The 14716-nt window shown below is 30.4% G+C and overlaps 1 protein-coding gene across 49 annotated transcripts in view; it reads left to right on the top strand.

Moving 5' to 3' along the window:
- The window catches only part of Rims1 (regulating synaptic membrane exocytosis 1), a 443971-nt gene that overhangs the window by 344704 nt on the left and 84551 nt on the right, over positions 1-14716 (top strand). For 42 of the 49 annotated variants that reach the window (XM_078019737.1, XM_078019731.1, XM_078019776.1 and 39 more), the window contains 2 exons: positions 4013-4125; positions 9434-9600. The exons of the other annotated variants lie outside the window; for them this stretch is intronic. In XM_078019737.1, the coding sequence (XP_077875863.1) occupies positions 4013-4125; positions 9434-9600 (280 nt within the window). The remainder of the gene's footprint in view (positions 1-4012; positions 4126-9433; positions 9601-14716) is intronic. 49 annotated transcript variants of the gene reach the window in all.

Genomic DNA, 14716 nt, shown 5'->3' with positions numbered 1-14716 from the left:
AAATGATAACAGCTTGTTGAAAAATTCATCAAAGAAAATCCATCTTTGACCATGGATATTTGCTAAATATATTAACAGGATGAAATCATTTACAAATTTTCTATCGATTAAGAATTCTTAGCAAAGTGTTTGACCTGAAAGGAGAAATAATTATTTTAATATGAGTCTTTTTAAATGTTTACTAATGCTTTCCATTATAAAATTAAATGAATTAAAGTACTCTATTAAATTATAGTTAATTTTCTTACCTTGCCTGCTCCAATCAGAGTTCTTTTTGTTGAGTTTTAGAAGATAAAAGATATTTTCAGGAGAGTGGTTTTAATTCGTAAAAGTTAAGTTCCAGTCTCATACTTTATTAGTTGTAGTGTGGAGTTGATTTTTGACATATGTAGATGATTATGAAAAAATACCAGCATTTGTAAAGAACAATGAATAAAATTGCCTTGAAGAAAAGGAATTTTGTTCAATAAATATTTTTGGTAAATTAATATGTGATTTTTTAAGGCACAATTTATTCAACATAAAGCATTTCATTCAACTGAAGGCTTATAGTAAATACTTTCAGTTCTTTAATCTTCTAAATATATTTTTATAAAATTGTGTTGTTAATTACATTTTAGGGGTTAGGGAAGCTAAAATGTTCAATAAAATATTTTGCTTTCTGGGATTATAATTGAAATACAGTTTATAATAAACATTATATCTTTTGACTGTCATATATAAGCTAAATTTTTATTAAAAAAACTAAATGAAATTACATTATTGTAGAAAATGGGAGGGGTTATTTAACTATGTATTTTCTACATTTATGAATTTTTTTATAAATGAAAGCCCCAAAGTCTCCAATTTTTTTAGTCTTTCTATAAGGAATAGTGATAGGCATTTTAATAACTTTGTTAGAATACTACCAGCATTCATAGTGCTTCTAAAGTGGGAATTCAATGCCAAGATGTAGGAGAGAATTGGAAAATATTTTATATTTTAATTTTGCTATTAGAATTAAAATTGATAAAATAAAAAAATTAAATGATGACCAGTAATCATTCTTCTCAAAGTAAGATATTTTAGCTCTCTGGTCTTGTGGTTAATTTTACTTATAGTAAACATACCAGGGATAATCACATTCCAAGGTTCTAATACATCTTTAATCATTACTATTTGTATAAATTATGTAAATTATTGGAATTATATCTTCTGATTCAAATTTATGATTTTGTGTTTTACTTGATATATTTGTCTTAATATTTAGCTTGACACACCTATAATTCAGAAATAATTTCATTTTATCTACAGTAGGCAGCTGAGAGATAAAATGGAAAACCACCAAAATCTTTGGCAAAGTTAGAGCTTCCACATTCCTACTGAAGGTTCTTCAATGGTTATGAAAAACTTTTTTCCAAAACATGATAACTTTTTAAATAATTATATCATTAAATATGCACTAAAAACATGCTGTCAGGAAATGAGAAATACTACAAAAATGTGTATAATATTATGTAATTATCTGGCCTTCTGATATGAATAAGTAAATGATAATGTATTTGCATTCTGCTTCTATTGTTAGAATTGGAGAAAAAGCACTAGGATAGCACAGCAACTGCAATTTTGCTGGAGAGTCAAGAGATCCACTCTTGATTTTGAGTCATAATATTAATTTAGAGGGGATTTTTGTCCTTAATATATTTAAAAGATGTCAGCTTCAACTCCTTTGGGTATGAATATAGTATAATAATCGTGTCTGGAAGGTAAAAATGAAGTCATTTAAAACTATTCTTAGATTCGTTTTAGTATACACTACTGTCTTATGATTTGGTCTGGAGCTTTGCAAAACGAATATTTAAAATCAACCGTATCACTAGCTAAAACAATCTATTTAGAGATACAAGGTTGTGTTTTGGCAAAATTCAATCACTGGAACAATTTCAAACTGCTTCAGTCCAGAAGCTCTTGGGAAATAATCATCATTGTCCAAGCAGTCATCAATCCTAAAAACTATATGATACTAAAAGTGCAGGTTACAAAGCTGTAAACTAATAAATGTCAAAACATTCTTTAAAAAATTTAGTATCATTTGGTGAGAATAGTTAACTTTATTAAATTTGTTTTTATTGGAAGTAGTGGTTACTTCAAATTGCTTTAAACTTTAATTACAAAGTAAAACTGAATATAGTTCATTTGATTTTCTCAATGATTAAAGTAAATGACTGAGTGTATATCCATAGGTATTCACACCTTGGGAAGAAAGCAGAGAGCAGATATTTGCATATTTTCTATATTGCTAGTGGCTTTCTATAAATATAATGAATATTTTTAATAACTCTGTCTCAGTTTCTAATTACTCTCACTTAGCACTTTGCATTATGATTTTTCCTTTTGACTATGTGTTATAAAGTAATAATTTTCTAAACTACTTTTCTCAAGCTCTCTGTTGAACCGTCTGAATTGTAATGGTAGTGACCATTAATTGTCTGAAGTCAGCATTTTCAAAGCAAGTGTGTGTCATTGCTTAATTCACATAACTGTAATGATAGAGATTAAGATTGTCTAATTTATTGAATTTAGAAAAGTGAAACATTTAATGATTTGGTGCTAAAAGTATGATTGAAACACTTAGGCATAAATTTCAGATTTTTTTATATTTATATCTTGGACTATTAGTCTGTACCTGGACACATAATAAAAGTTATCTGTTTACTTAATTTCTAAAGTGGGTGTCATGTCATTTATCAAAGATAATAGGCCACATTTAAGCACTTGCATTAGAAAAATCTGTCAGCATGTGCTTTTGTAAACTCTGTCAAAGAGATGAAATCAGCAATCAACTCAATCAGATATATCAACATTTCCATTAACTTTTCCATTAACTTTTAAACCATTAAGGTCACTTGGCAGAAACCTCACCACATTGGCCATCAAAGAAAAATTCTCTCTCTTTTCTCACCCCCCCCCTCTCTCTCTCTCTCTCACACACACACACACACACACACACACACACACACACACACAAGTTAAAAACAAATCTTAGCACTTGTTTCAGATATTAAGTAGTCTGGGAGTTTAACAAAAGAGAATTTGAAAAAGAAATTATTATTTCTCCTCAAGTGCAAGTATAAATTTTAAGTAGTTTACCCTACATATAACTATACCCTTAGGTCTTTATTCCCCTTTATTTATAAAACACACAAACATTAAAGACAATGCTTTGAAGCTAGGCTGTTTGTGATGGATTCTGACTTTAAAAATAACTCATACTTTTTTGAAAGTTGTAATTCTTTCTCTCTAAACAGTCACAGTTGCTGCTTAGGAGATTGATAAAGGCTTAATTGGAAAACATTACTTTGCATATTATAAATCAAGAAGCTAAAATAGTATATCTCACTTTCATAACATGAATTTTATGCATGTGGTTCAGACATAGCCTTCAGAAACAGAGCTAATCTTTTATCTAAGTCAGTCCATTTGTAGGAGTTGCAAATATTCATGAGAAGCTGTCAAAATTTATGAATTACTAAGAATGCCTCAAGATTAGATAATTAACAGTTAAGCAGTGTGTTTAGGTGACTACTGTTAGCTGAGGATGTTAAGTGAGTGTGTGCATGCATGTAAGCATGTGCATATATGTGTGATGTGTTAAGTACGCATATTTGTTTTCCCTATATATGTACATGCAACAAACAATTGATTAAATTGAAAACATTTTCACAATTAAATTTAGTTTCTTATAATCAGTTATGAAGGGAATTAAAAATAACTTGTGTTAGATAAAGACATAGACTCAGCTACTTATCTTTTGTTACTAACATTGTGTTCCCAATTCTGTGTAATTTTAATCATGTTCATCTTTAGATTAACAGTTGCTGGTATTGTATAGTTTACATTTTAATTTATTTATCATGTTATTTCTAAATTTCATTTAATTGAAGTCATTTCAAAAGCATTGAAATCTTAAACCATTCAGTTCCTTAAAGGTGCTTCATGTGTTTTAATAGGCTTCCATTGTGTGTTTTTGCAGCAAGCTTAGTAGTGGAGGAGCGAACAAGACAGATGAAAATGAAAGTCCATCGATTTAAGCAGACAACAGGGTCTGGTTCTAGTCAAGAACTTGATCGCGAGCAATATGCCAAGGTAAAATCAGTAGTATCCAACCAATAGTCTCCCTTATAGAAATTTGTAGTTTGTGCATTGGCCAGGATGAGCCAGCACTGTTACATGAGTTGTCACGGAATGACAATCTTACTACGTCATTTCTCCTAAAGACTGAAAAAACTCTCCCTCCTCTTGATATTTTCACAACATATAACTTTCTTGAAATATATTTTTAACTTGGAATTAATAGTTTTCTGAAATGAAAACATAAATACTTGATATTATAAGTCACTTATGGTTGACATTTGTCAAGTTTACAGAAACAACAAGATATGTGAAGCTGTTTTGTTGCTTGAATATCATTTAAATATTGCATTTAAAATATCAAATACATATTTATAGTCTTAACCACTTTTTCAGGCTGGTGTTGATTATAGAGATTTCTTAGTGAATGACTAAAATTATGTTGTGAGGTTTCTTACTGATTAGTCTTTTCAAAAATTTTTTAGTTGTAGATGGACACAATACCTTTATTTTGTTTATTTATTTATTTATTATGTGGTACTGAGGATAGAACTCAGTGCTTCACATGTGTGAGGCAGGTGCTCTGCCACTGAGTCATAAACCCAGCCCTTGATTATTAATCTTTAGTAAGGATAAATTACTGCTTTCAAACCCTTAGAAGCTGAAGTCACACAAGTGCCAGTAGTATTTATTCTACATCAAATATTATTTTCTAAGGAGTCTATGAGATGCTAATTACTATCTAGTAAGTTTAATTAAAATAAAAATTTTATACTTTAGGAGGTAAGTTTATGTATATTATCTGGTTTACTTAAAAATCTTTCTAAAATTACTGCAAAAGTAGCAGCATCCATTATAGGTCAACCTTTGTTATCATTTGATATAAAGAAATCTTTTTGGAAAGAATTACTGATTAGAAAGCAAAGTAAATAATAAGAAAACACACTAAATTAATACAGTTAGCCTGAAATAATAACTAGATAAACCTATTTATTTTTAAAGCTTAAAATATGAACTAGAAAAACCAATAATGCATTTTCAAAACTTGAAAGCTAGCCAATAAAAAACAAAACACAGTTTTTTTTTAAAAGAAACAGATATTCAGTGACTAATATAAAAAAAGTAAATATAGTTATAAAATGTAATTTGCTACCCATACTAACACAGTGTTATTCATGCTATAAAGTCTGTCACTTTACACTTTATGTTAGATGAAAAAGGGTTTTCAATATACAATGCATAGGGTCACTGTGATCCAGGGATGCCAATTCCCAAAGAGTTTATAACAATTTTTTAAAATGTAGATTCAGTAAAGGTAAAACACAAAATTGTTAAGCAGAATATCTTCATTTTGCATACAATTGCTGATTCCAGCTCTGTACATCTTTTCTGCAGCTTATTCTTTATGGTATTACCCCCAAGTCAGCTTACTTATCTGTCACTTTTATTTTACAACAAATGGGATAAGAACTAGAAGACAGAGTAATTTAGGGGTTTGGTTTCTTTGTGTTTTGTTTTTTTTAATCCTTCTCTACAGTTACAAGAACTTATTCAAAAGGTTTTTTGAACTGGAAGGACTTCATTAAAGCCAGAAATACTTTATTGATTTCTTAGCATTATGTCAGAGGTTAAGGTCAAATAGAACTGCAAGGGGAGTTTGGGCCCCCATAGCAAGCAGGAAGGAAGGAAGTAAAGAATCAGTAAAATACTGACAGCCTTTTGGATCATTCTGAACTAGGACTCCAATCCTTAATGAGTTCATCAAAAAATTTGCAGAATATAGAGCTCTAAAAGTCCAAATCATCACTAATATTTGTAGTCATGGTAAATCCAATGTAGGTTTTTCTTGTTTGGGAGCTACCCATTCTGTGGCTCATAGCAATTTAGAACTTGAAAGAACCTCAATATAATATTTTATTTCAACTTACTTATTTACCAAAATTTTGAACACTGAGGCTGTGAAGATAGGTGACTTACTGAAATTGATAAAGCCTCTCTGTGGTGTGATTTGGGACTTAATTTTTTATGCTTCTTATATTGCTAAAAATGCATGTTACTCCTGCTTGATTCACAGTTCCCATTGACTGCTAATTTACATTTGAATATTCTATCCTCCCTCCCCCCTTTGCATAGGCATCCTCTGTCTTTCATTGCATTTGAATATTTTAAAAACATTGCTTTCAAGTATATTACTGTTATTCTTTAGGAATATATTGATTAACTCTAGCACTTAATAAAATTACTATAGCTTTTAATGCCAGTAAATATGAGATCTAAGGTATAGTAGCTTTAAGAACTTGTAAGAATAGATGATGGGAAAATATGTAAAATAAAATAGCAAATGATTAGCTCATTTTTTACTTTATATGTCAAGTAAAATATACATATTCATATTGGACTAATACTTCCAATATTATTTTTATTAACTTTTTAATTGATACATGAAAATAAAAATTGTACATGTTAATGGGATTTAAAAGATGGTTTTAGTAGCCATTTCAGCTAGTTCAAACCTCCCTCATATACTTGAGAAATTATCTTTTTTGTTTTTCAAACTTTTGCACCAAGCATTTTAATATATTCTGAAATTATCTGTTTTTACTGCTTTAATTGAGTGTCAGTATTATCATAAATATAATAAATTAAATTTTGAACTTTATTCCTTTAATACCATTTCTATTTATTTGACATTTTAGATGAAGCAATACACCTTTGTTGAATGTATTGCCAAGTTAAAATAGTTAACTGTTCTTAAAATACTTTTAATTAAACATCAGAACTATGTATTTTTTCAGGGCATAAAATAATCTCATGAATATAATTCCTGAGATTTTTTTTTGAAACGTGGCACCTCTTTAAAAATATTAAGTAATGCTAACATTCGTCCTGAGTAAGGAATTATCACTAACTTTGCTTTTGAAAAGACATAAAACTGCTTTGGCATCCTTAAAATGTGTCTCCAGGTTATTTTTTCATTGATGTTAGTCAGAGTTGCATGCTTTAATGATGGGTTGAACTCATACTTGGAGGGTAATCACATTTAGGCATTCACATTTTGGAAACTGCTTATGTTTCTGTAACCCAGGAACAGTAGCCAAAACTGATGGGATGTGTTTTGTAAGGTAGCTGCCAAGTATTTATTATTGCTTACTTCTAAAAACAGCAGCCCTATATTTAGAGCCTTCCTTCTCATTAATGACTTATTTTTCTGCTCTGTGATCAGTAAAAATTCCTCCTGGGAAGATCCTGTTCTTCAAAATATAATTAATATATTTCCACTAAAATACTAAATTGTTTAATAAGAAATTTAACCATACTCCATGCAAAGACCTATATAGCAAATTGAGTAAAGAAATGGTTTGTAGAAAGGGAAGGTTTTGTTGGAGAAATACTTCTATTTACACTCACATATACTTGCTCTGTAGTCTTATTACTTAATGTTGGCATTTCCAAATAAAGGGAGCATTTCTTCTGGGTGTCAATACAATGCTAGAAAATCTCCTATAACTGGATAAATTCTTAGGGTATTAGGTCCCATTTATTTCCACTTCTTTCATGGAGAAGCTATCATTCTAATACATTTGGAAACATAGTCATTACATCTCTTTTATCTCATGATAATATATTTTTAAAAAATAATCTGAGAGCTTAGTTTGTACCTCAGCATATATTAAAACTCAGTTTGTATTCTACAGTGACATAAATTGTTACCATATCTACTCTACAAATTAAAAATAGTTCTGGTCAAAAATCAATCATGTCAGTCAGGATTGTATGATGAGATATGAAAGAACTTGCTTGGTAGATTGAATTATCACATTAATTTCAAAACATTAAGCCATATTAATTTCAGATCAAATAAAATTATATAATTAGCTTAGTTCAGAAAAATCATAGCATATGTGAATTTCCTTTGGATTATAATCTACCAAATGGCTTTTAAAGGTAAATACAATTATGAAAATACTTTAGAAGAATAATTTTATGCATATTTTATAATTTGGGAATTGTACTCATACCTGATGTAAAATTATTTGACCAATATATATACATGAGATGTGAAGAATTAAAACATATGTATTTTAAAACTAAACTACTCTTATATAAGGAATTATGAAGTAAATGTGAATCCTTTATCTAAGGTTATTTTTATAGTTTTTTAAATACATTTTGTATATATAAAGCCAGGTTTTAGCATGAGCTTATGTAGTATATTCTAGCAAGACAGTTGAGATTCATTAAAACTCCTGATATGGATTATCAGATGATAGATGACTTTTTTCTGAGGGTTCAATGAAGATTGATAGATAACAACATTATTGCTTATAAATCTAAAATCAGATTGCTTAGCAGGAAACTTAAATATTCAAGTGTTTAGTTATGCTTTCTTTTATTTTATATAAGAATTTATAGTATTTTACCTTCTAATACCTAAGAAAACTCATATATGTTTTTAGTTTTATATAATTATATTACCTTACCATTATAAGTATATTGCTTATATAATAATAAGCTATTTACTGTGTGGTTCATTGCAATAAGAGAGTAAAGTAGAAAGAAGAATAAAATGCCTCTCTTGATAAATGCACGTTTTAATCTTTTACCTGATGACTCCTAAAATCTTAGAAAATTCATAAAAGACAAATATCCAATATGTGTATATTGAAATAGTAATAGGGGTCACATTTTACTTTTAATAGGTAATAATTTAAATCCAAAAATACTTTAAAAAACAATAGAAAGAATGGTAAAGTCCAGTCATTGCTCTGTTGCTTTACTCAGTTTTGTCATGTCCCCTCAGCTTTAATATCAGCTTTTGTGTGTGTGTGTGAAGAGAGATATTTGTTTGAAGAAATTTGAAAGGTAGAGTATAATGTCTTAGAAGAAAAGTACACAAGTGAATTGAGTAGTTTTAGAAAGAATGAACAAATATGGGCAGATGAAAGCAATCTGTCCCATGAGTAGAGTGGAAAATGAACACAAGAGGCAACAGTGAAAACAAAAACAAGAAACTGATGTTCAAGAAAAAAGTGAATAATACAATTTTAGATTTTAATCATATACAAATAATTTACTGAATTGCCCATCCAAACTTTTGAATTTTGTGTTCAATCTTCATAAGCTATTTCTTATCATTGAGAGGATAGTAGATTTTTATATTGGAAATCATGTTAATGTTTGGATTATTTTAGATTCCACGCCTGCTTTTACAAAGGTACACTTTTATTTGATGTGGGTTAAGTAGTCATTTACCTCACCATCTGTGTCTCTTTTTTTCATGATCTCATGATGGAGCTCACCCTTTCTTGTTTTTAATCTTTAGTATAACATACATAAAGATCAGTACAGAAGCTGTGATAACGTCTCTGCCAAATCATCAGATAGTGATGTCAGTGATGTGTCCGCCATTTCCCGAACCAGCAGTGCCTCACGCCTCAGCAGCACAAGCTTTATGTCAGAGCAATCTGAGCGCCCCAGGGGTAGAATCAGGTGAGTTGGCAATGCTGTTTGTATTAACTGGATCTTTATCCATGGTATAAAATGTGACTAGCTTCCAGAATATACTTTCTTGGATAGAGTTTAGTTCAACTAGCAGAAACATCTCATTAAAATTTTAACTTGGTGGGTTGAACGTTTTCTAAATTCTGTGTAGTATGACTAACAAAATGTTAGGTTCTATCTATTATCAGTTACACTTCATTATTATAGTCATGAGTTTAGTAGTTTCTCAGTCACATTTGTACGCATTTCTTTTAAGATGATGAAATCCATAGAATATTCTTACATCCATTGTCAGGAACTATTTCTGTTAAGGACCACATGATAAATACATCAAGCTTTGCAAGACAGTATCAGCCATATACATAACTGTGTCATCCTAATGTGAAAACCATACAAATAAATGGATGTGGCTGCCTTCCTTCCTATCTAGCTGTCTGCAAATGCAGAGAGCAAACTATATTTTCCCCGTTAAGTGTAGTATACCCACCTCTACTTTAATCCCATGATGATTGGTCTATTTTCAGGATAGGGTGTACTGGATATGATAACAAAATACACATTCCTAGTTCATATTATGTGAGTTGTATATAAGAAATTTGCATCAGCTTCATTAATCACCCATAGTGCTCTTATGTTATCACAAGGCACATACCCTACATGAAAGGGAATAGACCTCAGACTTCAGATACTGTCTAAAGTAAAGCAGACTGATTGTAGACAAAGCATATTTTATATTTGTTCTTAAAAAGTTTTCAAAAATATATTTCATGCAAGGAGTTTTAGGACTGATGAGAATTCCAAATACAGATGTTAAAAATAGGAACAAATACATATTATTATTATTATTATTACAAATACCTGATATTATTGCACATTTTGATGTTCAAAAAAATATATTCCTAAGACTCTTTCTTCCTGGATTTCCCTACATGTATGTTGTCCATTGAAACAAATTAAAAGTAGCCGTCTTCCACTTAGTTAGCAGTTTCATAGTCTTATAAAAATCTACTTGAGAAGTTTCAACTGAGTTTTTAGGACTAAACAATAAAAAGGAACTTTAGGCAGTTTAACAAAAAGGGCCTATGATTTTGCAAAAAGAGAACAGGAAGAAACTACATGCTGGTGTATTGAAGCCTGTTTTACTCTGTGGAGAAAATGACAGTTTAACAAATCACGCTCTGTGTCATGACAAGAAGCAAAAGGTAGAGTACCTCTCACTTCTTTGATTCATAAGAATTTTTTTATTTGTTGAAAGTAGTGGAGAGAAATGCAGACCTAAAAAAGGGTACAAATGAATTTTTTATTGATAAGCCCATTTTCTTTAAGCATGTTCCTGTTTTCTACATTTCCTTTTCTGTAGCTTAAAATCCTCAAGAACTGTGAGTTTGTTTTATGTAAGTGGATTATGTATATTTCCACACTAAAGCTGGTAGCTAAACAAGTTTCCTCTTAAGGGAGATAGTTTTCCTGTAATCCCATTCTTTGTCATTGATTCTCCATGTATGTACATATTTGATCCTCTAAGAATAATGAGGATGAATAGAGGGAAAGTGAGATACTGGAAGAGATGAGTCAGACACTCAGAGGTTAGTTATCCTTTCATATACATTCTTCTCCCTATATATGCCCATAGGAGCAAAAGCATGGGCATGCACACACACACACACACACACACACACACACACACACACACACACTCACACACCCAACACACTTTACATAGCTATTTTCCTTCCAGCATCCACATTGTGGCAAAATACTGAGAGTTAATGGTTTTGGAATGGGGAAAAGAAGGCATAACAAAGTGACCTCAGTATAAAAACATCAAAATACTATGTCTCAGTGTTATTGAACCAAGACTTCAGGCCTTTCAGCTATAAATATCTCCTACTTTCCTAGCTAACACCATGAAGAATGAATGTCCTCAATGTATTACTTTATATTTTAGTACTTAACATCTGCATAGGTTTTATGATTTTGTAAATTCAAGTTTGTGGTTAAAATGAACAAAGTTGAATGTATTTATTTGTCATAATAAGTATCAGCACATTTTGAGTTGTCATCCTATGTAAGGACTTTTTTTAAATAAAATTACATTAAAATATAATATTTAGGACACATAGTAAAGCAGATTATGGCTTACTTAAGAGTTTAAAACCTATTTTTAAACTTTTTATTGGTGCATCATAATTATACATAATAATGGGGCTCATTGTGACATTCATATATACATAAAACATCTTGTTCCATTTCATTCTCCAGGACTTCTTTCTTCCTCTCTTCCTCCTTTCCCCAATCTCCTTTCTACTCTGATGATTTCCTTTCTGTTTCATGAGATCCTATCCCTCAGTTTTTTGTCTAGTTTCCACACTATGAGAGAAAACATGACCCTTGACCTCCAGTTCTATTCGTTCTCCTGCAAATCACTTAATTTCTTCTTATTTTGATACTTTTTAAAATTTGTTCTAGTTAGTTATACAATACAGCAGAATGCATTTTGCATAATTTCTTCTTTATGGCTGAGTAAAGCTCCATTGTGTATATATACCACATTGTTTTTATCTTTTCATCTATTGATGTTCACCCAGGCTGGTTCCATGACTTGGCTATTGTAAATTGTGCTGGTACAAATATGAGTATTCATGTATTGCTCTAGTATGCTGACTTTAGTTCCTTAGAATAAATACCAAGAGGTACTATAGCAGGGTCAAATAATGGTTTCATACCTAGTCTTTTGAGCAACCTCCATACCAATTTCTGTAGTGTTTGTACTAATTACAGTCCCATTAATAGCATACAAATGCTACTTTTTCATGCATCCTCACTAGCATTTACTATTATTGTATTCTTGATGATTGCCATTGAAACTCTCATGAGATGAAATCTCAATGTAGTTTTGATTTCCTGATTGTTAGTGACATTGATCTTTTTTTAAATATATTTGTTGACCATTTGTATTTCTTATTTTGAGAAATGTTCATCTGTCCATTCATTGGGTTCTTAGATTTCTTGTTGTTGTTGTTTGTGGTGCTAAGTTTTTGAGTTCTTCACATATTCTGGATATTAATTCTCTGTCAGAAGAGTGGCTAGCAGAGGATTCAGGCTGTTTTGTTCTAGCAGTTGCAGAGTTTCTGGTCTAATTCCTGTGTCTTTGATCCACTTTGATTTGACTTTTGTGCAGTATGAGAGATAGGGATTGGGTTTTATTCTTCCACATCTGAATATACAGTTTCCCATAACCATTGGTTTAAAACACTGTCTTTAATATACACACTAAAAAAAAAAAAAACCCTATTTTTAGTGTTTGGTTCCTTGTATATATCTGACATATATCACAAATGAAATAACAAGTGTTTTATTATCCATTGCTTTGAATGAACATTAATTTGGAAGACAATGAAAGTATTTAGAATATGGTATAGCATTCCCTAAAGCTGAGGTTTAATGCTTTAAAAGTTAATATGGTACCCAGTGTTCTCAGGAGGGATGGTAAAAAAAAAAAAAAAAGTATGACATGGCCTTATTCTTTTCTTATAATATCATGGTATGTAGTCACTCATAATACCAGTATTTTCCAAATAGGGCTTAGTACATTTTCCTCTTAATAGTTCACCCTAAATATTTTTGTTTTTAAGGTTTTGTGTTTTGTGTTTTGGATATTGGTTATTACATCAAACTTGTCCATTCAGGAAAGTTTTGTTTAAATTTAAAAATGACATCCCTTTTCTCCAGAGGCACCCACCCAGGGTGAACTGCTTAATTTGAAGTGGTTCAATGTTTTCCCCCGCCTTTTTTATTTATTATTATTATTTTTTTTTGTATTGGGAATTGAACTCAGGGGTGCTTAACCACTGAGCTATATTTAGCCCTTTTTTATATTTTATTTAGAGACAGGGTCTTGTGGAGTTGCTTAGGGTCTCACTAAGTTGCTGAGGCTGGCTTTGAACTTGCAATTCTCCTGCCTCAGCCTCCAGAGCCACTGTGATTGCAGACATGCACCACTGTGCCCGTCTTGTTTTTCACTCTTGGTTGACTGAATAGTTCGTTTAAAATGGTCCAAAACATATCTTAGGTTTTCAGTTTTAAGTTTACTGAGAAAGTTGTAGTATGAAAATACAAAAGAGCATAATGTTTGCATAGAGTAAGTAAACTTTAAATTAAAAATTATTCTGTAAACTTGTTGAAATGGAGTAAAAATGATTCACACAAACTTAAGAATGATTCTTACAATATATAATCAACCCTGGGTGCTTCAGAATAATAAGCATAAGTAAAGATTTGAGATTCTTAGTGGGTTTTTTTTTCAGATTTGTTCTTACAATTTGAATTCAATATTTGCTTAAATAAATATTTCTAAAAGAATATTTTTGCATTCAAATATAAAATATGTAGTGTATATTGGTAAATATGGCATAATTGATAATAAAAATGCATGTGTAATAAAAGCCAGAAATAATTATATTGTGTTTCTGTTTATTTTTATATCTAAAGAAGATTAAAAAAAAGATATTCATCTCCAAAATGAGCTTTTCATGGCATAGGTCTGAATTTTTCATCTTCATCATTTATCTTTTTCATTCAAGGCAGACAAATTTCAGGTTTTTAATAAAAAATCATGCCTTAAAAACAAATGTAGGCATAATCCTAAACTTGCTCTCAGACAATTATTTTTGAAGCTTTATCCAAAACCAACAATTTTTCAGCAGCATTTAAGTTTATAACACATGTTCTCCAGGCTTTAGCAAATTTCACTTGTATTCCTAAGTGAATGTCAGTAAATAAACTCATAAGACAAGTCTTATGCCATTAGTTTCATTTTCTTTTATCATATCCTTTGGAAGGAATATCATCAAAGCAATTACTACACTCATAATTTGAAAGATATGAAAGGATTAAGAGAAGTTATCTTCCATGGACAAATAGTAACCTTAAAACTATAAATTTACTAAAATGTGGCATTTGATGTCAGTAGGTATAATAATCTGTAATCATATGCTAGCAGGAATGTTTTATTTATTGGGGTAGTTTTAAACAGCATAGCTTACATTTTTAAAAAATTTTAAAGATTGTAGAAAGAAAATGCAATGGTTAATGTTAATGAAAA

Source organism: Ictidomys tridecemlineatus, chromosome 8, assembly GCF_052094955.1.
Source record: "Ictidomys tridecemlineatus isolate mIctTri1 chromosome 8, mIctTri1.hap1, whole genome shotgun sequence".
NCBI classification, from domain to species: domain Eukaryota; kingdom Metazoa; phylum Chordata; class Mammalia; order Rodentia; family Sciuridae; genus Ictidomys; species Ictidomys tridecemlineatus.
This window is presented reverse-complemented; position numbering and strand designations above follow the sequence as displayed.